General features: G+C 36.9%; 1 protein-coding gene across 9 annotated transcripts in view; it reads left to right on the plus strand.

Moving 5' to 3' along the window:
- ADAM22 (ADAM metallopeptidase domain 22) overlaps nucleotides 1-24,767 on the plus strand; it is a 285,191-nt gene that overhangs the window by 31,587 nt on the left and 228,837 nt on the right. For all 9 annotated transcript variants that reach the window (XM_037836582.1, XM_037836583.1, XM_037836585.1 and 6 more), the window contains exon 3: nucleotides 2,923-2,999. In XM_037836582.1, the coding sequence (XP_037692510.1) occupies nucleotides 2,923-2,999 (77 nt within the window). The remainder of the gene's footprint in view (nucleotides 1-2,922; nucleotides 3,000-24,767) is intronic.

Raw genomic sequence — 24,767 nt, forward strand, 5'->3', positions numbered from 1 at the left:
TTAATGCAAATAGTAAATACCTTGCCAAAAAAAGAAGGGTACTGTTACCTTGATCCAAGCAGTGATTATGATACCAAGATAATTTATGGCACATGCCCAGTTTTGATATTTCTAATTCAAAGAATACTGAGATAAGATCTATAATAGTGATACAAATGCTGAGGGAGAAGGGAGGAGGGAGAGGTACATTTTAACTGAAATAGCAATTCTAGTAAGCAGAGCTTTCTTTACTCAGGCTATTGCCATAAATGTTTTATTAGCACTTCAGGAAACTCAGAATGTTTAGGCAAAAGGAGCCGTCTTATTCATTGACCTGATGGAAGGACTGCCCTTTAAATAAGAGGTAGTATATAGCTGTTCAATTAGTTAAGTTATGTAACTAACTAATTGAGAGACAGCTCTCAGATGAGTCAATCAGGCAATGTTGTTGAATACCTGTTGCTGTTTAGTACTGAGGCCCTGATGAGGTACTGTTCTGTGCAGAGGAGGAGAGGGAAGGGTGAAAAGGGTTGGGAAATGATACATTTTGCTAATGCTGTTGTTATGCAAAATACCAGAAATGGATTGGCTTTTATAAAGGGAGTTTATTAGGTTCCAAATTTACAGTTCTGAGGCCATAAAAGTGTCCAAACTACGGCATCAACAAGATGATGCCTTCACTGAAGAAAGGCTGATGGCGTTTCATAACACCTCTGTCAGTTGAGAAGGCATGTGACTGGCATCTGCTGGTCCTTTGCTCCCAGGTTGCGTTTCAAAATGGCTTTCTCCAAAATGTCTCTGGGTCTCTCTTTGCTTCTTCAGGCCCTTTGCATCTAAGTGTTGGGGTCCTCTCTTAGCTTCCCTGGAGCAAACTCAGGGCTAGAATCTCCAAATGTCTCCAGGCATCTTCAAATGTCAGCATCAGTGTCAGCTCTTAGCTTCTCTCCAAAATGTCCCTCTCAGCTGCTCTGAGCCCATTCTGTCTGCTGTGAACTCTTTTACAGGACTCCAGTGATTAAATCAAGACCACTCTGAATGGGCAGGGTCCACATCTCCATGGAAATAATTTAATCAAACGTTTTACCCACAGTTGATTGAGTCACGTCTCCATGGGAACAATCAATAAAAAAGATTCCAACCAAATCAACACTAACATGCCTGCCCCCACAAGATTGCATTAAAGAATATGGCTTTTGGGGGGTCATAATATATCCAGACTGGCACAGGAAGATTTCTTAGAAGAGGAGTAACTTGATCTGAGTTTTGAAAGTTGGGTAGGGCCATTTCTGAGAAATAACCTTAGTGAAGATTATTACCCAAGGGTCTGATTCAGAAAAGTACTCAGAAAAAAATGATGAAAAAAAGCCACAGAAAAAGTCAGAGTAAACATACCTTGTTGAATTAAAGCATAGAAGAGAGAACTGTGTGTGAGGGGGTGTGTGGATGGGTGCTTGTGGACTTGTGCTATCATGCCTGGGATGAAGGAGGTGATTACAGAGGGTCTTAAATTCCAGGTAGAGAAGCTTTGAATTTGTTATGGTAGAAAATGTGGGGTTTAACCTGGTATTTTTGTAAGGAGGCAACTTTAGAAAGATACATGGCAGATGTGGAAATGGAAAGTTAACATGTGGCTCCAAGAACTATCACGAAAGAAAAAAGAAACCAGAGTTTGGTGATAGCCTGGTTGTTAATTGGGAAGAGAGAGGAATTAAAGCTGAATGGTTAATAGCATCATGAGGTATCGAGATAGTTTTTCATCCTTGGGATATTTTGTCAGTGTTAGAATGTGTTAGAACTGAGGTGTAGCACTCTCCCACCCCCACTCATTTTAAAGCTTGGAAGACAAAAGTTTTATCCTTTCTTTACAAAAAGCTTTGTTACTGTTAATTAAGCTCTCTCCTTTCACTAGTGTCATAGCTTTACTGTGTATAAAAATCTCAAGGGATGATTGAGGTGCCTTTTGTGCCCCACAGAATCCAAGGATGATTGTTCCTGTGATGTGCTGGTCCCCAGGGAACAGCAGCATCACCTGCCTCACAGGCCACAAAAATGCAATTGCTCAGGTTGTTTTTATCTCTAAGATAATGCTTGCTATTTTTTTTTCTCATTGTAGAAATCACACATTTATTTTAGAAATTTTGGTTACTATGGAAACATATAAGCAAAACATTCAAACAATTGATAGTCCAATGGTTTGGATATAGACATGGTTATTTATTGAGGAGTCAAATGGAGCAGACAGTTTTGCATCCTCCTTTCTTTTCACTTAATGCACATTATTCAGTTTGCTAATATTACTGTTACTGGCACCACTACATTTTTTACTTTCAAGTCCCTGATGGTTCTCTCTGAGAGTTTCCAGAATGTCATAGGAAATAATGGTTTTCTTTTTCCAAGAAAAAGTAGATGTAACGAGGTTTAATTCTGCTCTTAAGAAACCTCTATGAAATTAGGTTTGGTAAATTAGAACTGAAGTATTATTTTTAAAGTATGTTTTTGAGAGACAATGACAAAGTTTTTTTAGAGGTTTGGTTATCTCACTTCTAAACTGATCATATTCACCATATTATTTTTCTCTTGAATGAAACACAAGTTCCCTTTCTTTCTTTCTTTCTTAATATGTAAAGCTTAATTTTAAAGAGGCCAGTCATTTAATATAGGGTAAGTTGAATGAAGTACAGTCTTCTCAGAAATGAAATGTTCAACCACTTGAGATAAACTAGAAAATTTAAACTTGTCCTTTATTTGGTGATAATTTACTTCTTAGAGGTTTGGCTTCAAAAGGTGCAGATTTTACTTTGACATGCTTTTATTTATTCTCCACATTGAACTGATTTTCTGATTTTTGATGTTGTAAATCTTTTATAATGATCATATGAAATACTCTGTTTTACAGTTGCTATTGTTGAGTAATAAATCCCTTTTATCTTTTTGATATTGCAGTTGACTCACGTTGACCAGGCAAGCTTCCAGGTTGATGCCTTTGGAACATCGTTCATTCTTGATGTCATGTTAAACCAGTGAGTGTTTGTTGAGCTGCACTCATGTTTGTCAGATACACATTGAATCCACTTTCTTATTCCTTTGTAAAATTTTATTTTCTTAATATATTTTACTTCGTATTTCTATACCTGTACTATACTAAAGCTATGATATCTACTGACTACAGGTTATGAAGTTTGGCAAATTATAGGAAATGGATACCCATTTGAAATTGAACAACTGTAACAGATTTAAGAATGTAAAGATGTGGCCTAAGTTTCTGAAGGATGAGAATTAATTATGAAGATAATAATTTGAGTTTTTAAATCGTATTTCTTAAGAACAGCAGAATGAGGAAAGTTATCATTTTTGCTTAATAATTCAGAGAATTGGCTTCATAATGAGTGATTCCAAATAATTCCTGGAGTCCATCAGATATTTTGATTTGGAGATAGATTTCTGTGAGGCTTAGGGTGCTGGGATTATTCAGTAAATACAATATAATTTTGGGAATAGTTACTGTCAATGTAGAAGGCATGGAAATGAATTATAGAATTTTAGCACATAATCTCTTGCTTTCAGGTAATTGTTGTGAATAATACATATTCCTGGATATTTAGTTGTTGTTTTTTCACATTTTTTTTTTTTTTTTAAGGTTTCTGTTCCATTTCCTATCATAGGCAAGTAAGGAGAGTCCAGGGCTCTGCTAGGCCAGAGTTCCTGGGCTGGATAGGGCTGGCTCACAGCTTTGCTGGAAGCAGCTATGCAACAGCTCAGGAAGATAAGCAGAAAGGCACACTGAAAACAAGAACAGAAGCCTCACTCATCTACACTGGGAAACTAGCTATATTAAAGACTATAAGATTTTTTAAAAAGGGTATGTTATACAGTGTGGTGCCATATGTGGCTATGTAAGTATGTAATTAACCTAAATAAAATTTAAAAGTCAGTTCGTCAGCTGCACTAGCTACATTTCAAGTGCCCAGTAGCCATGTGTGGCTGTTGTGTCCTTTTGGGACAAGGCTGAATATTTGCATCATTGCAGAAAATTCTGTTGGACAGTGCTGGCTTTGAGACTTCTTTTAGGGAGGGGTCACACATGAGTTGTTAGATTCCTGAGCTAGGTCAGTCAGTATCCAGGAAGAATCTGAATCTTCCCTTTAGATTTCATTCCATGTTCCAAGAATTAATTTAATGACTAATTTTCCTGGTTTCCTAATTTTTATGGAACTTATTTACAAAATTGTGATAATACCATTTTTAGTATGTTAATGGTTAAACTATGTATTAGTTTAATTTACTTTTTAATTAATTAGGCTCTCATAAATACATTTTATAAGGAGTTCCTCCCCCCCACCCCCACATTTTTGCAGTTCATAAGACAATTTAAATACTGAAAAACATTGTGTTAGGTGTATTTTTAAAATGTAACAATGTGAAATTATACTAAACTCATTAAAGTATAATCTACTTCTTGTTTTTAAAATTAAAGACTTAGAATATATATTGTTAAAGTCTTTATACCAGACTGTATTTTTAATCTAATTTCATAGAGTATGAGTAGGATGGCATTTATATGATCTGTATCTTATATTCCTGTTTGATGTAAATATCCTAAAATTTAAATGCTTAAATGACTCATTTCAGTTTTTCTGAAGCTTCCATGTTATCTTATAAACAGTTTTTAAAAACTCCTTAGAAATTTAAGGAAAAAAACCTCATGTAATTCCACTACTCAGAGGCTGATTGCCCTATTTTAAGTTGTAACCTTTCTACCCTCACTCTCCCTTTCACCCCACTACCTATTCCCCTTTCCCTGTTCTATTTTTAAATAACATTAATCAAAATTTGATATATATTGGTTGACTGATATGAAATTGCCATTTTTGTATGTCAGAAAGTTTGACTGTCAGCAATTTTATATGGCCAGCTAATACTCTATATTTTAATTATTTTGCTTATTGTCTTTTTCCTTACACTAGAATGTAAGTTTCTTGAGGGCAGAGATTTTCTTTCCTTCCCTGCTATATCTGTTGTATAGAGTAGATGCTAAATTCCAGAAAGAGAAATTCTATTGACTTAGAAACCAGAGGCTGGAGAATTAGCTAAGTAACAGTGAAGAGATGGCTGGATGAAGTTGGAGGCTATCAGTTGGGGAAGAGCAAAGCAGCAAAAAAGAAAAAGAGGATAAGTGTTTGGTACTAGATTCTGAAAGTTGAGCCTATATATCTAGGTGTGATTGGAAAGCCCGATTCCTAGGTTTCTCTTTCAGTGACTCTTCCCTATCCCTCCTTTAAATTATTGTTCCAGTTGGATACCCCTATTTTCTGGTTCCTGATATTTGTAACTCCTTGATTTTCAGTGCTCAAAGAAGAGATATTTATTCATGCCCATTCTTGTAACTCCTTGACTTTCAGTACTCAAATAAAGAAGGGATATTTATTCATATCCATTCTGCCCAACCCATCTCACTTTCCTTGGAGAAATCTGAACCCAGAAACTTTCTGTTCCTGAAGGAGAAACACATATGGCTGCCTTTTTAGAGTGTGAAGCTTAGAACCCTGAGGGTGAAGCATAATTTCTTTTGTATACTAGAAGGAATTTCTATTGGGCATTTTTCTTATTATTGCAATGGAAATTTGAAACTGCAAGAGGTACAGAGGATAAAATAATAGCATAAATAAAGATTGCCTGGGCTAAGAAATATACAAAGTTTTATTTTTCACCTGGAATCTATAGTAACTAGGTGGCAGGTAGCTTTTTTTCTTTTTGCTGTTACAGCCATGATGATTTGATACATACATTTTTCTTATTTTTATGTAGAACATTTTTATTTCATAGTTTCGGTTTGTATTAATTGTCTTATGGTTCTGTTGGTTACAGAGCAGGAAGGTAAAAAATTGAGTATGCTTTCTTTTCTTTAACTTTCAATTTTTAAATAGTTTCAAACTTACAGGATAGTTATAAAAACAATACAAATCCCATACAGAGAACTCCAAAATACCCCTATCCACCAGATACTGAGATCCATGAATTTTAACATTTTGCCACATTTGCCATATCATCCTGTCTATCCGTCTATCTAGCCATCAATCCATTTTCTGAACACTTGAGTGTAGGTTGTATACATTATACTCCCTGTACACTTATACTGCCATGTACATTCCCTAAGAACAGCTTAAGTGCAGTTATCAAGTTCAAGAAATTTAACACATATGTTTAAGTCTATATTCTACTTTTTTCATATATCCCAATAATATTCCTTTAAGCCTTTTCTCCTCCCTTACTAGATTGCCATCCAGAATCCTGTATTGCATTTAATTGTCATTATCTCTTTAGTTGCTCTTTCCTTTCTTTGCCTTGCCTTGCCTTGCCTTTCCTCGCCTTTCCTTTTTTTTTTTCTAAATATGGGAACATGTATACAACATAAGCTTTCCCATTTCAGCCAGTCCGAAGCATATCATTCAGTGGGATTAATCACATTCACAATATGGTAGTACCCTCAACACCTTCCATTACTAAAAGTCTCTCATCTCCCCAAACAGAAACCCTACACCCATTATGCGTTAGTTCCCCATTCCCTGTTATAGTTGGCTAAAGCTGACGAAATACAATATACCAGAAATGGGTTGGCTTTTACAATGGGGACATATTATCTTACAAGTTTACAAGTTCTGAGGCCATGAAAAATGTCCAAATTAAGGCATCATCAGGATGGTACCTGCTCCCTGAAAACTGGCTACCAGCGATTCTTGGCTTCTCTGTCACATGTTCAGGCACATGGTGATGTCTGCTGATCCTTCTGTCCTGGGTTTTCTTGCCTTCAGCTTCTGGCTTCAGTGGTTTCCTCTTTCAGCTTCTGTGTGTGTCTTTGTCTCTCAGCTTCTCTGGATCTGTTAGCTTCTCTGTTTTTTGTGTATCCTTCATCTTATAAAGGACTTCTGTAAGAGGATTAAGACCCACTTAAATGAGGTGGGTCACATCGAACTGAAATAATCTAATCTAAGGATTAGACTCGCAATAGGTCTACACCCACAGGAATGGATTAAAAGAACATGATCTTTTCTGGGGTACATAGCAGCATCAAGCTACCACACTCCCCATTCGCCCCTCCCCCATCCCCATCCCGGGCAACCTGAACTCCAATTTCATATTCTCCCATGTTTTCCTTGTAGTTACCATGGGGCTTACATTTAACATTCTAAATCTATAACAGTTTGTTTCCATTGCAACCAATTTAAGTTCAATAATATACCCAAAATAATTTCCTATACCCCTCTCTCCCCCCAACCTTTATGTAGTTCTTGTCACAAATTATATGTTTATATATTATGAGTCCCAAACCACTCATTTATCAATGCTTTTTATACATGTCCTTTTAGATCATGTAAGAAGTAAAAACTGGAGTTATATACCAAAAATATAATATTACTGCCATTTGTATTTACCCATGTCATTACCCTCACCGGAAATTTTTATTTCTTCATACAGCTTTGCTCTATTGTCTATTGACCATTTTTTTCAACCTTCAGAACTCTCTATAGCATCCTTTATAGAACTAGTCTGGTGGTGATGAACTCCCTCAGATTTTGTTTATTTGGGAATGTTTTAAGATTACTCCCTCATTTTTGAAAGACATTTTTGCCAGATATAGAATTCTTGGTTGGCAATTTTTTGCTTTCAGTACTTTAAATATGTTATCCTATTGTCTTCTTGACTCTATGGTTTCTGATGATCTTATTGAAGCTCCCTTATATGTGACACCTTGCTTGCAGCTTTCAGAATTCTTTATCTTTGGCATTTGACAATTTGATTTTGGTATGTTGCAGTGTGGGTCTATTTGGGTTTATCCTGATTGGAGTTCATTGAGCATCTTGGATATGTATATTCATGTTTTCTATTAAATTGGGAAGTTTTCAGCCATTATTTCTTTCAGTATTCTCTCTGCCCCTTTCTCTCTTTCTTCTTCTTCTGGAATTCCCACAATGTGTATATGTCTATGCTTGATAGTATCTCACAGGGTTCTCAGGATCCATTCACTTTTCTGCATTCATTCTTTTTTTTGTTCCTTAGACTGAATGATTTCGATTATCTTGTCTTCAAGTTCTCTGCTTTTTTCTTCTGCCGTCTCCAGTCTGGTTTTGAGCCTCTCTAGGGAATTTTTAATTTCTGTTACTATGGTCTTCAACTCTGTTTGGTTCCTTTTTATAATTCCCATCTCTCTATTGATATTCTCATTTTCTTCATTTATCGTTTTATTGATTTCCTTTAGTTCTTTGTCCAAGTTTTCCTTTACCTCTTTGAGTGTGTTTAGGACCATATATTTTTTTTTTTAATCTTCATTTTATTGAGATATCTTCACATACCACGCAGTCATACAAAACAAATCGTACTTTCGATTGTTTACAGTACCATTACATAGTGGTACATTCATCACCCAAATCAATCCCTGACACCTTCATTAGCACACACACACAAATAACAAGAATAATAATTAGAGTGAAAAAGAGCAATTGAAGTAAAAAAGAACACTGGGTACCTTTGTCTGTTTGTTTCCTTCCCCTGTTTTTCTACTCATCCATCCATAAACTAGACAAAGGAGAGTATGGTCCTTATGGCTTTCCCAATCCCATTGTCACCCCTCATAACCTACATTTTTATATAACTGTCTTCGAGATTCATGGGTTCTGGGTTATAGTTTGATAGTTTCAGGTATCCACCACCAGCTACCCCAATTCTTAAGAACCTAAAAAGGGTTGTCTAAAGTGTGCATAAGAGTGCCCACCAGAGTGACCTCTTGGCTCCTTTTGGAATCTCTCTGCCACTGAAGCTTATTTCATTTCCTTTCACATCCCCCTTTTGGTCAAGAAGATGTTCTCCGTCCCACGATGCCAGGTCTACATTCCTCCCCGGGAGTCATATTCCACGTTGCCAGGGAGATTCACTCCCCTGGGTGTCTGATCCCACGTAGGGGAGAGGGCAGTGATTTCACCTTTCAAGTTGGCTTAGCTAGAGAGACGGGGCCACATCTGAGCAACAAAGAGGCATTCGGGAGGACACTCTTAGGCACAAATATAGGGAGGCCTAGCCTCTCCTTTGCAGCAACCATCTTCCCAAGGGTAAAACTTATGGTAGAGGGCTCAACCCATCAAACCACCAGTCCCCTATGTCTGTGGTCATGTTAGCAACCATCGAGGTGGGGTAGGCCAATACCCCTGTATTCTCCACAGGCTCCTCAAGGGAGCACTACATTTTTTTTTTTCCTTGTTTTTCTTTTTTTTTTTTTTTTTGGCTTTCCCTTGTTTTTTAAATCAACTGTATGAAAAAAAAGTTAAAAAGAAAACAAACATACAATAAAAGAACATTTTAAAGAGACCATAACAAGGGAGTAAGAAAAAGACAACTAACCTAAGATAACTGCTTAACTTCCAACATGTTCCTACTTTACCCCAAGAAAGTTACCTAGTATAGCAACATTTCTGTGAACTTGCTCCTACTATATCCATCAGAAATTAACAGACCATAGTCATTCCTGGGCATCCCCAGAACATTAAATAGCTTATCAGTTCTTCTTGGATTATTGTTCCCCCTTCCTTAATTGCTCTCTATTGCTAGTTCCCCTACATTCTACATTATAAACCATTTGTTTTACATTTGTCAAAGTTCACATTAGTGGTAGCATATAATATTTCTCTTTTTGTGCCTGGCTTATTTCGCTCAGCATTATGTCTTCAAGGTTCATCCATGTTGTCATATGTTTCACGAGATCGTTCCTTCTTACTGCCGCGTAGTATTCCATCGTGTGTATATACCACATTTTATTTATCCACTCATCTGTTGAAGGACATTTGGGTTGTTTCCATTTCTTGGCAATTGTGAATAATGCTGCTATGAACATTGACGTGCAGATATCTGTTCGTGTCACTGCTTTCCGATCTTCCGGGTATATACCGAGAAGTGCAATCGCTGGATCGAATGGCAAATCTATATCTGGTTTTCTAAGGAACTGCCAGACTGACTTCCAGAGTGGCTGAACCATTATACAGTCCCACCAACAATGAATAAGAGTTCCAGTTTCTCCACATCCCCTCCAGCATTTGTAGTTTCCTGTTTGATTAATGGCAGCCATTCTAACCGGTGTTAGATGGTATCTCATTGTGGTCTTAATTTGCATCTCTCTAATAGCTAGTGAAGCTGAACATTTTTTCATGTGTTTCTTGGCCATTTGTATTTCCTCTTCAGAGAAATATCTTTTCATATCTTTTGCCCATTTTATAATTGGGCCGACTGTACTATTGTCATTGAGTTGTAGGATTTCTTTATATATGCAAGATATCAGTCTTTTGTCAGATACATGGTTTCCAAAAATTTTTTCCCATTGAGTTGGCTGCCTCTTTACCTTTTTGAGAAATTCCTTTGAGGTGCAGAAACTTCTAAGCTTGAGGAGTTCCCATTTATCTATTTTCTCTTTTGTTGCTTGTGCTTTGGGTGTAAAGTCTAGGAAGTGGCCGCCTAATACAAGGTCTTGAAGATGTTTTCCTACATTATCTTCTAGGAGTTTTATGGTACTTTCTTTTATATTGAGATCTTTGGTCCATTTTGAGTTAATTTTAGTGTAGGGGGTGAGGTAGGGGTCCTCTTTCATTCTTTTGGATATGGATATCCAACTCTCCCAGCCCCATTTGTTGAAAAGACCATTATGACTCAGTTCAGTGACTTTGGGGGCCTTATCAAAGATCAGTCGGCCATAGATCTGAGGGTCTATCTCCGAATTCTCAATTCGATTCCATTGATCTGTATGTCTATCTTTGTGCCAGTACCATGCTGTTTTGGCAACTGTGGCTTTATAATAAGCTTCAAAGTCAGGGAGTGTAAGTCCTCCCACTTCGTTTTTCTTTTTTAGAGTATCTTTAGCAATTCAAGGCATCTTCCCTTTCCAAATAAATTTGATAACTAGCTTTTCCAAGTCTGCAAAGTAGGTTGTTGGAATTTTGTTGGGATTGCATTGAATCTGTAGATGAGTTTGGGTAGAATTGACATCTTAATGACATTTAGTCTTCCTATCCATGAACATGGAATATTTTTCCATCTTTTAAGGTCCCCTTCTATTTCTTTTAGTAGAGTTATGTAGTTTTCTTTGTATAGGTCTTTTACATCTTTGGTTAAGTTGATTCCTAGGTACTTGATTTTTTTAGTTGCTATTGAAAATGGTATCTTTTTCTTGAGTGTCTCTTCAGTTTGTTCATTTCTAGCATATAGAAACATTACTGACTTCTGTGCATTAATCTCGTATCCCGCTACTTTGCTAAATTTGTTTATTAGCTCTAGTAGCTGTATCGTCGATTTCTCAGGGTTTTCTAGATATAAGATCATATCATCTGCAAACAATGACAGTTTTACTTCTTCTTTTCCAATTTGGATGCCTTTTATTTCTTTGTCTTGCCAGATTGCCCTGGCTAGCACTTCCAGCACAATGTTGAATAACAGTGGTGACAGCGGGCATCCTTGTCTTGTTCCTGATCTTAGAGGGAAGGCTTTCAGTCTCTCACCATTGAGTACTGTGCTGGCTGTGGGTTTTTCATATATGCTCTTTATCATGTTGAGGAAGTTTCCTTCAATTCCTACCTTTTGAAGTGTTTTTATCAAAAAGGGATGTTGGATTTTGTCAAATGCTTTTTCAGCATCTGTTGAGATGATCAATTGATTTTTCCCTTTTGACTTGTTAATGTGTTGTAATACATTGATTGATTTTCTTATGTTGAACCATCCTTGCATGCCTGGAATGAACCCCACTTGGTCATGGTGTATGATTTTTTTAATGTGTCTTTGGATTCGATTTGCAAGTATTTTGTTGAGGATTTTTGCATCTATATTCATTAGGGAGATTGGCCGGTAGTTTTCCTTTTTTGTAGCATCTTTGCCTGGTTTTGTTATTAGATTGATGTTAGCTTCATAAAATGAATTCGGTAGTGTTCCATTTTCTTCAATGTTTTGAAAGAGTTTGAGTAAGATTGGTGTCAGTTCTTTCTGGAAAGTTTGGTAGAATTCCCCTGTGAAGCCATCTGGCCCTGGGCATTTATTTGTGGGAAGATTTTTGATGACTGATTGGATCTCTTTGCTTGTGATGGGTTGGTTGAGGTCTTCTATTTCTTCTCTGGTCAGTCTAGGTTGTTCATATGTTTCCAGGAAATTGTCCATTTCCTCTACATTATCCAGTTTGTTGCCATACAGTTGTTCATAGTATCCTCTTATAATTTTTTTAATTTCTTCAGGATCTGCAGTTATGTCACCTTTTTCGTTCAGTATTTTGTTTATATGGGTCTTCTCTCTTTTTGATTTTGTCAGTCTAGCTAGGGGCTTGTCAATCTTGTTGATCTTCTCAAAGAACCAACTTTTGGTGATATTTATCCTCTCTATTGTTTTTTTGTTCTCTATGTCATTTATTTCTGCTTTAATCCTTGTTATTTCTTTTCTTCTACTTGGTTTAGGATTGGTTTGCTGTTCATTTTCTAGCTTCTTCAGTTGATCCATTAGTTCTTTGATTTTGGCTCTTTCTTCCTTTTTAATATATGCGTTTAGTGCTATAAATTTCCCCCTAAGCACTGCTTTTGCTGCATCCCATAGGTTTTGGTATGTTGTGTTCTCATTTTCATTCGTCTCTATATATTTAGCAATTTCTCTTGCTATTTCTTCTTTAACCCACTGATTGTTTAGGAGTGTGTTGTTTAACCTCCAGGTATTTGTGAATTTTCTAAGTCTCTGATGGTTATTGACTTCTAATTGTATTCCATTGTGGTCAGAGAATGTGCTTTGAATAATTTCAATCTTTTTAAATTTATTGAGGCTTGTTTTATGTCCCAGCATATGATCTATTTTGGAGAAAGTTCCATGAGCACTAGAAAAGTATGTGTATCCTGGTGATTTGGGATGTAATGTCCTGTATATGTCTGTTAAATCTAATTCATTTATCAGATTGTTTAGGTTTTCAATTTCCTTATTGGTCTTCTGTCTGGTTGATCTATCTATAGGAGAGAGTGATGTGTTGAAGTCTCCCACAATTATTGTGGAAACATCCATTGCTTCCTTTAGTTTTTCCAGTGTTTCTCTCATGTATTTTGTGGCACCTTGATTGGGTGCATAGACATTTACGATTGTTATTTCTTTTTGCTGAATTGCCCCTTTTATTAGTATGTAGTGGCCTTCTTTGTCTCTGAAAACATCCCTGCATTTGAAGTCTATTTTATCTGAGATTAATATTGCTACACCTGCTTTCTTTTGGCTGTAGCTTGCATGAAATATTTTTTTCCATCCTTTCACTTTCAGTTTCTTTGTGTCCCTGTGTCTAAGATGAGTCTCTTGTATGCAACATATTGATGGTTCATTTTTTTTGATCCATTCTGCGAATCTATATCTTTTAATTGGGGAGTTTAATCCATTTACATTCAACGTTCTAACCATGAAGGCATTTCTTGAATCAGCCATCTTATCCTTTGGTTTATGTTTGTCATATTTTTACCCTCTGTCTATTAATATCCTTTATTGTACCCATACCAAATCTCTTTAGTACTGACCCTTTCTCCAAGTCTCTCTGTCCTTTCTTTGTTTCTCTGTCTGTAGGGCTCCCTTTAGTATCTCCAGTAGGGCAGGTCTCTTGTTAGCAAATTCTCTCAGCATTTGTTTGTCTGTGAAAAATTTAAGCTCTCCCTCAAATTTGAAGGAGAGCTTTGCTGGATAAAGTATTCTTGGCTGAAAATTTTTCTCACTCAGAATTTTAAATATATCGTGCCACTGCCTTCTTGCCTCCATGGTGGCTGCTGAGTAGTCACTACTTAGTCTTATGCTGTTTCCTTTGTATGTGGTGAATTGCTTTTCTCTTGCTGCTTTCAGAACTTGCTCCTTCTCTTCTGTGTTTGACAGTGTGATCAGTATATGTCTTGGAATGGGTTTATTTGGATTTATTCTATTTGGCGTTCGCTGAGCATTTATGATTTGTGTATTTATGTTGTTTAGAAGATTTGGGAAGTTTTCCCCAACAATTTCTTTGAATACTCTTCCTAGACCTTTACCCTTTTCTTCCCCTTCTGGGCCACCAATGAGTCTTATATTTGGACGTTTCATATTATCTATCATATCCCTGAGGTCCATTTCGATTTTTTCAATTTTTTTCCCCATTCTTTCTTTTATGCTTTCATTTTCCATTCTGTCATCTTCGAGGTCACTGGTTCGTTGTTCAACTTCCTCTAGTCTTGTACTATGAGTGTCCAGAATCTTTTTAATTTGGTCAGCAGTTTCTTTAATTTCCATAAGATCATCCATTTTTTTATTTAGTCTTGCAATGTCTTCTTTATGCTCTTCTAGGGTCTTCTTGATATCCTTTGTATCCCGTACTATGGTCTCATTGTTCATCTTTAGTTCTTTGAGTAGCTGCTCTAGGTGCTGTGTCTCTTCTGGTCTTTTGATTTGGGTGCTTGGGCTTGGGTTATCCATATCGTCTGGTTTTTTCATATGCTTTATAATTTTCTGTTGTTTTTGGCCTCGTGGCATTTGCTGAACTTGATAGGGTTCTTTTAGGATTTGTAGACCAATTGAAGTCCTTATCTCTAATTTATCAGATCTACAGCTTCGTGGAGCACACTTTCTCTAACTAACCAGCAGGTGGCGTCCACGAGCCACCTGTTCTCCACAAGCCAGTTCTCCCCTGCTTAGCCTTTTTTTGGTGAGTGGGGGAGTGAGTCTTGTGGGGTCCAATTGGTGTACCAAGCTTGCGTGTGTAGTTGGTGTTGCCTGCCCTGTATGTGGGGCGTGTTTCTGGGCAGTCAGGGAGGGGGGGTGGTGGCTCTAACAATCAAATCTCCCTGGTGATCCTAGAGTTTTAAAGCTACTGCAATAGTCTAATCCTTTAGTTCAGTCCTGCCACAGTTTGTCTCTGCCACTGACCTACAAGTCCTTGGTATTGGTGTATGGCTCCTGAGACTTGCAAGTGGGCCCCTCTTCCAGGCCGTGCACCCCAGGTCCTCTGTTGAGGGATGATTGTGCTATGTCACAGGTGAGTGCCATCCCCCAGGGCAGTTCTGGGCTGCTGGGCTGTGTAGGGAGGCTCCCAGTCTGCTGAAATGATGGCTGAATGGGGCTTTGTTAATTCACACTGCTCTACCTTCCCAACTCTGGGACAATCAGCTGAGGTTGCAGGGAAGGCTAATGTCCACGCCCAGTTTTGTGGTGTGTGCCTGTTATTTGAAGCACTTCCGTCACACTGGGTTGTCTGGGGCAGTTCTGGGCTATGGGGCTGGCGATGGGCAGGAGTGTTTCCTGTCCACCAGGATGATGGCTGTGAGCGGACAGCCCCCTTTTCTTGGGAAGTTGTGGTGTTTAGTGAATTTTCTCAGCCACTGGATTGCGTTTTGTCTCAGAGCTCTCCTAGTTCTGCTCTTGACTTGACCTGCCCAAATTGTAAGTCTTTGAAGCTTTCTGTATTGGGCTTCTTAGAGTAATTGTTTAAGAAAAAGAAAAAAGGATTAAAAAAAAAAAAAAAAAAAAGGGCCCTCCTCAGAGATCTAATGGGTTATTGAAATGCTAAGAGACAAAGCAACCAGGGCCATTAAGGAAAGGTCCACAGGGCAGAGAGATCAGCTTTTCTTCAGGATTTGCATATGTGCCTCAGGGCCTGAGCTCCGGCCTGAGCTCTGCCCTTCCCCTTTCTGTGTTCACCAGAACTCCAAAAATCCTCCGCTTTTATTTTGGAGTTTTTCGTGTTGTTTTTTTTCTATGCCTGTCTCCTCTCTGCTGGGCTGGCTGCTCTCAGATTCTCTGGTGTCTGGTCTCTGTCTATCTGTGGTTGGAGGTTGGATCAGCAGAATGAGTTTCCGATAAGGGCTGCCACTGCAGTTCTCCCTTCTCCTTCCCGGAGCTGACAGCCCCTCCTTCCACGGGACTGAGCCTGGCAGGGAGGGGCGCGGGTCCCCTGGCCGCAAAAACTTACAGATTTCGCTGATCTCAGCAGTTCCACGTTTTCATGAGTGTTGTATGAAGTATGCCCAAAGTCAGATTGCTCTGTGGTGTCCAGTCCACTCAGTTCCTGGCTTTCTACCTACTTTCCTGGAGGAGTAACTAAAACATACAGGTCACCAGTCTGCCATCTTGCCCCGCCCCTCAGGACCATATTTTAAAAGTCTTTATTTGGTATGTTCCTGGTCTTGTCCTCCTCATTGATGGTTACTAATGCCTTTATCTTTTCCTTTGCCTGTTTCTTTGTAGGTTTTGTAACCTTTTGTTGAAACCTGTACATTCTTTTGACATTGTAATGTGTTCTTGCTGAAATTTATGCTGTTAGGCATCTGTTCCTTAAACTTGTATCCAGCTGGTGTTATGACAGCTTTCCTTGAATGACAGGAATGAACAACAGAAAAAAAATTAAGAAGAAGGAATAAAAGAAAGCATCTTTCCAAGTTTTTGCAGATTGACCTGTGCAACTGCTCTTCTTCAGGTTTTATCCATACAATGAGTTTAGAAAATAGCTCCAGGCCAAAGCGTAGGTGCCATCCTGATCCTTTCTGTGCATGTGTCTTTTTTTGAGCATGCACATATAGCCCTAGGCATTCCCCTCATTTATTCCCTCTTTCCCAGGAGCCAGTTTTCTTATGTTCTGGGGCATGGCACTGTATGGCTTGTACCCAGCAACCTTTGCTCCAGGTAGCATAACTTGACTACTCTCCCACAGCATTCTGTAGGAGAGCTCCATGAACTGCATGTCCATGTAGGACAAGTTCTGAGACTGAGAGTACTTCAGGCCACCACCAGACAGATTGGGCCAGATATGCATGCTCTTGGTATGTGCATGAAACTTACTGTGTTTCCTTTGGAACTGGAGCCAGGACGCCACGCTGGGAGCACAGGCTGGCTCAGCACCGAACCAGCAATGGGTGGCTCAGTTGCCAACCAGAGTGCCACAAAATCCTACCACTTATAAGTAATTTTTCCTTTGATCTGGTGCTCACCCTATTACTGCAGTCCTTTAACTGTTTTTTGGGTCTTTGGGAAAGATGGTTCTGCCAGATCTTGTTGGTTACTCAAAGCTTCTGTGAGGGGCCAGAGCCCTGAAACATTTCACTCCATCATCTTGTTTGGGGTGAGACTTGAAAATGCTTCTTAAAAACATTTTTTCTTGTGAAGCAATAGTGAGGCTGATGAACAAGAGTCTTTTTTTTAAGCTGAAATCAAACTAAGTAAGTGTATTTATGTGTAGTTAGATTCCAGCTGCAGAGTGGATCCAATAATACTTATTTTTAGATTTTAATGGAAGGAAAAGTGTCATTATATAATATTCCTTCTGAATGTCCGGTAAACAAGCTTATCTGTAACCAAATTATACAAGAGTTCAAACTTCAGCTAGTTTGAGGCAGATAAAGAATGTGGAAGGATTAGAAAGGAAAAGCATAGCTAGTTCTGTTGTGTCAAAATTATGAAGGGTGGGAAGCACTCTGTAGTTCTTTCATGGGGTCACACAGTTGTGAAATTTCACTCTTTAGGACAGGTATATTAATAAAATCAAACATATGGCTTGGCCTGACCACACTTGTCCTGAGGCTGCTTGGACCTTTCCAGAAGTCAGCGACAGGTAATATACTTTATTGTGAAACATTCCTCAGAAAGAAAAAGCGTCAAAAAAACATTTAACTTTATTATCTGAGCAATTCAGACCAAGACTTTTCCTGTAAATCTCTCTCCTGTTTTTCAATACGTGGATAATTAAACTGCCCAAAGCAAAGAAAGACTGTTGAAAAAAATTCTTTTTTCAGTTCTCCTTGATCCTTTACAACAGGTGCTCTGACAAAAAACAAACTCTACACACACACAAAGAGGCAGACATTCCACATGGACTGTGGTTGGTTGGTTTAGAATGTGAGACATAAACCTAATTAGAGACAAAGAACACATCTTTATCAACTGTTTTATGTTTTTCGTTTTTTTTAAGGAAGGAATTCAGCTGTACAGCCCTCAAATTTTGGATGATCTAACTCCTAAATTTTGACTCTTCTGTACACATTATCTGTTTATTCCAACACACAAAATATTTTCTCTCGCTCTGTGATCTTCATAGCATTCTCTTTTGTTCCTGTTTCACAGTGGAGGGGTGAACGATGGGAACTCAAAAATGGCAGTTGTTCAATGATGGGATTTCCTATGCAGAATAAGAGGTGGTGTAGAGACGGGGAGGAGGAGGTGGAAGAAGAGGAGCAGAGTTAGACAAGGAACACTCACATTCTATTCAAATCAGCAAGTCGAGGCTTGTCTTCTCTCATTTAGACGTGTCCTTTGCTAATTGGTTACTGACTTGCTTGCTTTCCATTGTAGTCCTTGGATTTGCAGTGAAAGCAGGAATCACAATGGGAAAAAGACAAGGTATGAATTCAATTGTAAATGAAAGTTATCTCTGAAAGAGTCTCGTTTACTTTACCATGTTCTGTTTACACTGTAGTTCATTATGATGATAAAAATAAGTGATGAGAATTATACTATAATTAGATATGATGTTATGTAATGATGATGAAAAACAGTATAACTGAGTATCTTCCTGTTCAACTAAATTCATTATGGGGAATATTTATTCATATATACATTTAATACAAAATTATTGTGTATGCACATGCACTTATGAATATATATGAATATGTGTATATTTGTTTATATATGTATATATACAAAATTTTAAGCACCTAGTAAGTGCTAAGAGCTCTTCTGAGACCCTGAGGAATCTAGAAACAAGGCGAAAAGGACTCCACTCTTAGGGATCCTCCATTCTAGTAAGAGTCAATGTGCATATTAACCAATAAGGTAATTTCAGAGTGACAGTTGCTAGTGATGGCGAGTGCCTGATATGGGGATAAGTGTGCTATTTGGACAAGGGTTGTCAGGAACAGACCATCTTGGAGGAGGTGACATTTGAACTGAACAGGCCCCTAGGCAGATGGAATAGCAAGTGTCAAGGCCCTGAGGCAGGAAAAAGCTTGGCATGTTTGAGATTCAGAAAGATGGCCTAGGAAGTTGGAACAGGGTGAGCAAAGAGAGTTATTAAATGAGGTTGGGAAGGTAGATGGGATAAAATCATGTAGGGCCTCATAGGCTATACCATTTGATGTGGTCTTCATCTTTGCCCTCACTGACTTATGATCATCTCTTCATGATACTCAGTTATTGTATATTTTAATGGCTTTTCAAAGTAATTGGGCCACGTACCACCATGCTATTTATTGTGACTTTATAGTATGTTTAAATATCTGATATGGAAAAAGCTCTCATTATTACTTTTCATTTGAGAAATTTTCTTAGATGTTTTTACCTTTTCTAAAATGGAAATTCACAATAATATTTTCACTCCTCCTTTGGAATTTTAATTGGACTATCATTAAACCTGTGTTTTAATTTGGGAAAAATAGATCTTTTTATAGTACTGAATCTTTCCATCCAACATCATGGTTCAATTGTTTAAGCATTCTTTTACATCTCTCAGTAAAAGTTAGTATTTTTGGTTTTATAAGTCCTGCATATTTCATGTAGAACATTTTCCTGGGAATTGTATTTTTTTGTTGCTACTGTGGAGGAGGTATTTTTTCCATCTATCTATCTATCTATCTATCTATCTATCTGTCTATCTGTCTATCTGTCTATCTATCTATTTTTTTTTAATGTGTAAGTTTTCAGAATAAAGGGTGGGTAAAAAGGGATGATATAAACAGGGATGCTCTTTAAAATATTTTTTTCATCAGAGAATTTATGGGTTAATAGAACAATCCTGCATAAAATGCAGGATTCTCACATACCATCCCACCACCAACCCCTTTCATTGGTGTGGAACATTTGTTATAGTTGATGATAGCACATTTTTATAATTATACTATTAATTAAAGTCCATGGTTTAACATAGCATTCCCTGTTTGTGTAGTGTAGTTCCATGGATTTAAAAAAAATTAGTTACCAAATATATAATCTAACATTTCTCCTTTTAATATTTAGATATATGTATCAGCGTTGTTAATTGCATTCACAATGTTCTGCTACCATTATCACCATCCACAATTGAAACGTTCTCATCATTCCAAATAAGACACCTTTTTCAGCCTTAACTTCTCATTCCCTATCCCTACACCGTTCCCTGGTATCCTGTATTCTAGATTCTGACTCTATGAGTTTGCTTATTCTAGTTGTTTCAGTACAGTGAGATCATACAATATTTGTCCTTTTGTGTCTGACTTAGTTCACTCACCATGATGTCTTCAAGGTTCATCAGTGTTGTCACATGTATCAGGGCTTCATTACTTTTTATGACTGAATAATACTCCATTGTATGTGTAATAAAAGGTTTTATTTATCCATTCATCAGTTGATGGACACACGGATTGCTTGCATCTTTTGGCAATTGTGAATAATGCCACTATGAACATCGGTGTATAAATATTTGTTCAAGTCCCTGCTTTCGGTTCTTTGGCGTATATACCTAGTAGCAGGATTGCCAGATCATATGGTGGTTCTATACTTAGCTTTCTGAGGAACTGCCAAACTGTCTTCCATAGTTAGTGGCTGCATCATTTTCCATTCCCACAAGCAATGGATGAATGTTCCTATTACTCTGCATCCTCTCTAACACTTGTTATTTTCCATTTTTTTAAATAGCAGCCATTCTAATGAGTGTGAAGTGGTATCTCATTGTGATTTTGATTTGCATTTCCTGATGGCTAATGATATTGAGCATCTTTTCATGTACTTTCTGGCCATTTGATATCATCTTCGGTGAGATGTCTGTTCAAGTTTTTTGCCCATTTTTAATTGGGTTGTTTGCTTTTTTGTTGCTAAGTTGATGGATTTCTTTCTATATTCTGGATATTAATCCTTTATCGGATATGTGGTTTCCAAATATTTCTCCCAATGCGTAGGTTGTTGTTTTACTGTCATGATAAAATCCTTTGAGGAACAAAGGCTTTTAATTTTGAAGAGATCCCATTTATCTGTTTTTTTTCTTTTGTTGCTTGTGCTTTGGATGTAAAGTCTAAGAAACCATTGCCTAACACAAGGTCCTAAAGATGTTTTGCTACATTTTCTTCTAGGAGCTTGATAGTTCTAGCTCTTACATTAAGGCCTTTGATCCATTTTGAGATGAGTTTTGTGTATGATGTGAGGTAGGAAGCCTTCTTCTCTTTTTTTTGCAAATGAAGATCCAGTTTTCCCAGCACCATTTTTGAAGACAGTATACTTTCCCACGTGGGAGGTCTTTGCCCCTTGTCAAAATCAGTTGGCTATAAGTGGTGAGGGTTGACTTCTGAGCTCTCAGTTCTATTATGTTGGTCTATATGTCTATTCTTGTGCCAGTACCAGGCTGTTTTGTTTACTGTGGCTTTGTAATAAGTTTTGATATCAGAAGTGTGCATCATCCAACTTCATTCTTCTTTTTCAAGATGGATTTAGCTATTGGAGGCCCTGTACCCTTCCATATAAATTTGATGGTTAGCTTTTCCAGTTCTAAAAATAAGGTTTGAATTTTGATTGAGATTGCATTAAATCTATGCATTGCTTTGGGTAGTATTGACATCTTAATGATATTTAGTCTTCCAATCCATGAACACGGAACATCCTTCCATTTATTTAGATCTTCTTTGATTTCTTTCAGCAATGTTTTCTAGTTTTCTGTGTACACGTCCTTTGCATCCTTCGTTAGATTTATTCCTAGATATTTAATTCTTTTGTTGCTATTGTGGATGAAAAAAAATTTTTTTTAAATTTCTTCTGATTGTTCATTGCTGGTGAATAGAAACACTGCTGGTGAATAGAAACACAGCTGATTTTGGGTTGTTGATCTTGAACCTTGCAACTTTGGTGAATTCATTTATTAGCTCTAGGAGCTTTGTTTTGGATTTTTCAGGATTTTCTTTATATAGGAATATATTATCTGCAAATAGGGAAAATTTCTTCCTTTTCAAATTTGGATGCCTTTTATTTCATTTTCTTGCCTAATTGCTCTGGCAAGACTTCTAGCACAATGCTGAATAACAGTGGTTACAGCGGGCTACTTGTCTTGTTCCAAAACTCATAGGGAAAGCTTTTGGTCTTTCACCGTTAAGTAGGATGTTAGATGTGGGCTTTTCATCTATGCCCTTTATTGTGTTGAGGAAGTTTCCATCTATTCCTTATAAGTGTTTTTATCAATAAAGGGTGCTGTATTTTGTCAGATGCCCTTTTTGCATTAATTTAGATGATCATGTGTTTATTTTCCTTTATTTTGTTAATGTGGTATATTACATTAATCAGTTTTCTCTTATTGAACCACCCTTGTATACCAGGGATAAATCCCATTTGATCATGGTATATAATTCTTTTAATATGTTGTTGGATTCAGTGTCCTAGTATTTTGTTGAGGATTTTTGCATCTGTGTTCATAAGAGATATTTCTAGTTTTCTTTTCTTGTGCTATCTTTATTTGGCTTTAGTATTAGGGTGATGTTGGCCTTGTAGATTGAGTTAGAGAGTGTTCCCTGCTCTTCAATTTTTTGCAAGAGTTTGAGCAGAGATGGAGTGAAGTCTTCTTGGAATGTTTGGTAGAATTCACCTGTGAAGCCATCTTGTAATGGTTTTTTTCTGTTGTTGTTAGGAGGTTTTTGATTACTGATACACTCTCCTTACTAGTATTTGGTTTGTTGAGATTTTCTGTTTCTTCTACAGTAAATTTATGTGGTTGTGTGTTTCTGAGAATTTGTTCATTTCATCTAGGTTGTCTTAATTTATTGGCATACAGTTGTTCGTAGTATCCTCTTATAGTCTTTTATTTCAGTAGAGTCGGTAGTAATGCCCCTCTTTTCATTTCTGATTTTTGTTATTTGAATCCTCTTTTCTTTCTTTGTCAATCTAGTTAGAGGTTTGTCAATTTTATTGATCTTTTCAAAGAGCTAACTTTTGGTTTTGTTAATTCTATTTTTTTTCTATTTCATTTATCTCTGCTTTAATCTTTATTTCCTTCCTTCTGTTCCCTTTGGTTTTAGTTTGCTCTTCTTTTTCTAGTTCTTCCAGTTTTGAGGTTATGTCTCTGATTTGAAGTCTTTTTTGTTTTTAAATATAAATATTTAGAGCTATAAATTTCCTTCTCAGCACTGCCTTTGCTGCATTCCATAAGTTTTGGTATGTAGTATTTTCATTTTCATTCGCTTGAAGATATTTTCTAATTTCACTTCTGATTTCCTCTTTAGCCTGTTGGTTGTTTAAGGATATGTTGTTTAATTTCAACATATTTGTGAGTTTTCCGTTTCTCCCTGTTACTGATTTCTAGCTTCACTCTGTTGTGGTTGAAATATATACATTGTATGATTTTAATATTTTTTAACTTATTGAGACTTGTTTTGTGACCCAACTTATGGTCTATCCTGGATAATGATCCATGTTCACTCGTGAAGAATGTGTATTCTGTTTTCATTGGGTGCAGTGTTCTACATCTGTTAGGTCTATTTGGTTTAGTGTATCATTTGAGTCTCGTACTTCCTTCTGATCTTCTGACTATATGTTCTATCCATTATTGAGAGTGGTGTGTTAAATTTTCCTACTATTAATGTAGAACCATCAATTTTCACTTCCAGTTTGCCAGTATTTGCTGCATATATTTTGGAGCTCTGCTCTTTGGTGTATATGTGTTTATAATTATTACATCTTACTGTTGAATTGTCCCATTTATCAGTGTGTAATGACCATTTTTTCCTTCATAACTCCTTTGACTTTAAGTCAGTTTTATCTGATATTAGTTTAGCCATCCCAGCTCTCTTTTGGTTACTACTTGCATTGTATGTTTTTTCCATCCTTTCACCCTGAACCTACTTGTAACTTTGACTTTAAGGTGAGGCTCTTGCAGACAGTGTATAGTTGGGTATATGCTTTTATTTATTTATTTAAAAAAACAAAACAAAACTAAGTAACATAGGTTTTATTTTTTTAAATTGAATAACTTTTTTTTTACTTTATCAAAAAATTAAAAAAAAACAAACAATTCAAACAAAAAAAAAAACACAAAGGAATAAGAAAAACAAATAACCTAAAGTAACTGCAATGCTTCCAACATGCCCCTACCACACCCAAGAAAATTTACAAACCATAATCATTCCTGAGCATATAATGCTTTTTTAATCCATTCTGCCAATCTCTGCCTTTTGAATGGAGAGTTTAATCCATTTACATTTAAAGTCACTACTGATAATACAGAACTTTCTTCTGCCATTTTGCTAATTAGTTTTTCTATGTCTTTCACCTTTTTTGTCCCACACTTCCATCAAAGCGTACTTTTATATTTATTTGCTTTTTTGTGTTGTGCCGTATTGAGTGTCTTCTCACTTCTGTCTAGATATATTTTTCATCTATTTTCTTTGTGGTTATCATTGCTTTAAAATTTAACATTGTAAACATGTAACAATCATATTTGGTTTTATACTGACTTAACTTCAGTAGCATGCACATGTACTTTTCCTATACCCTTCTGTCCCCCACCATGTTTTGGTACTTGTTGCCACTTATATCTTTGTACATTGTTCCAGAATCTAGGATGTGTCATTACTTTTTATGCATTTTCATTTTAGTGCTTGTAGGATGTAAGAAGTAAAGTTACAATACCAAACAATACAATATAATAATATGGGCATTTATATTTACCGCAATGGTTACCTTTACCATAGGTCTTTATTTCTTTAAGTTGCTTTGAACCACTGTCTTTTGTCCTTTGCTTTCAGTCTGAAGAACTCCTTTTAGCATTGCTTGAAAGTCTGGTCTAGTGTTTATGAACTCCC

Source organism: Choloepus didactylus, chromosome 5 (assembly GCF_015220235.1).
Source record: "Choloepus didactylus isolate mChoDid1 chromosome 5, mChoDid1.pri, whole genome shotgun sequence".
NCBI lineage: Eukaryota > Metazoa > Chordata > Mammalia > Pilosa > Megalonychidae > Choloepus > Choloepus didactylus.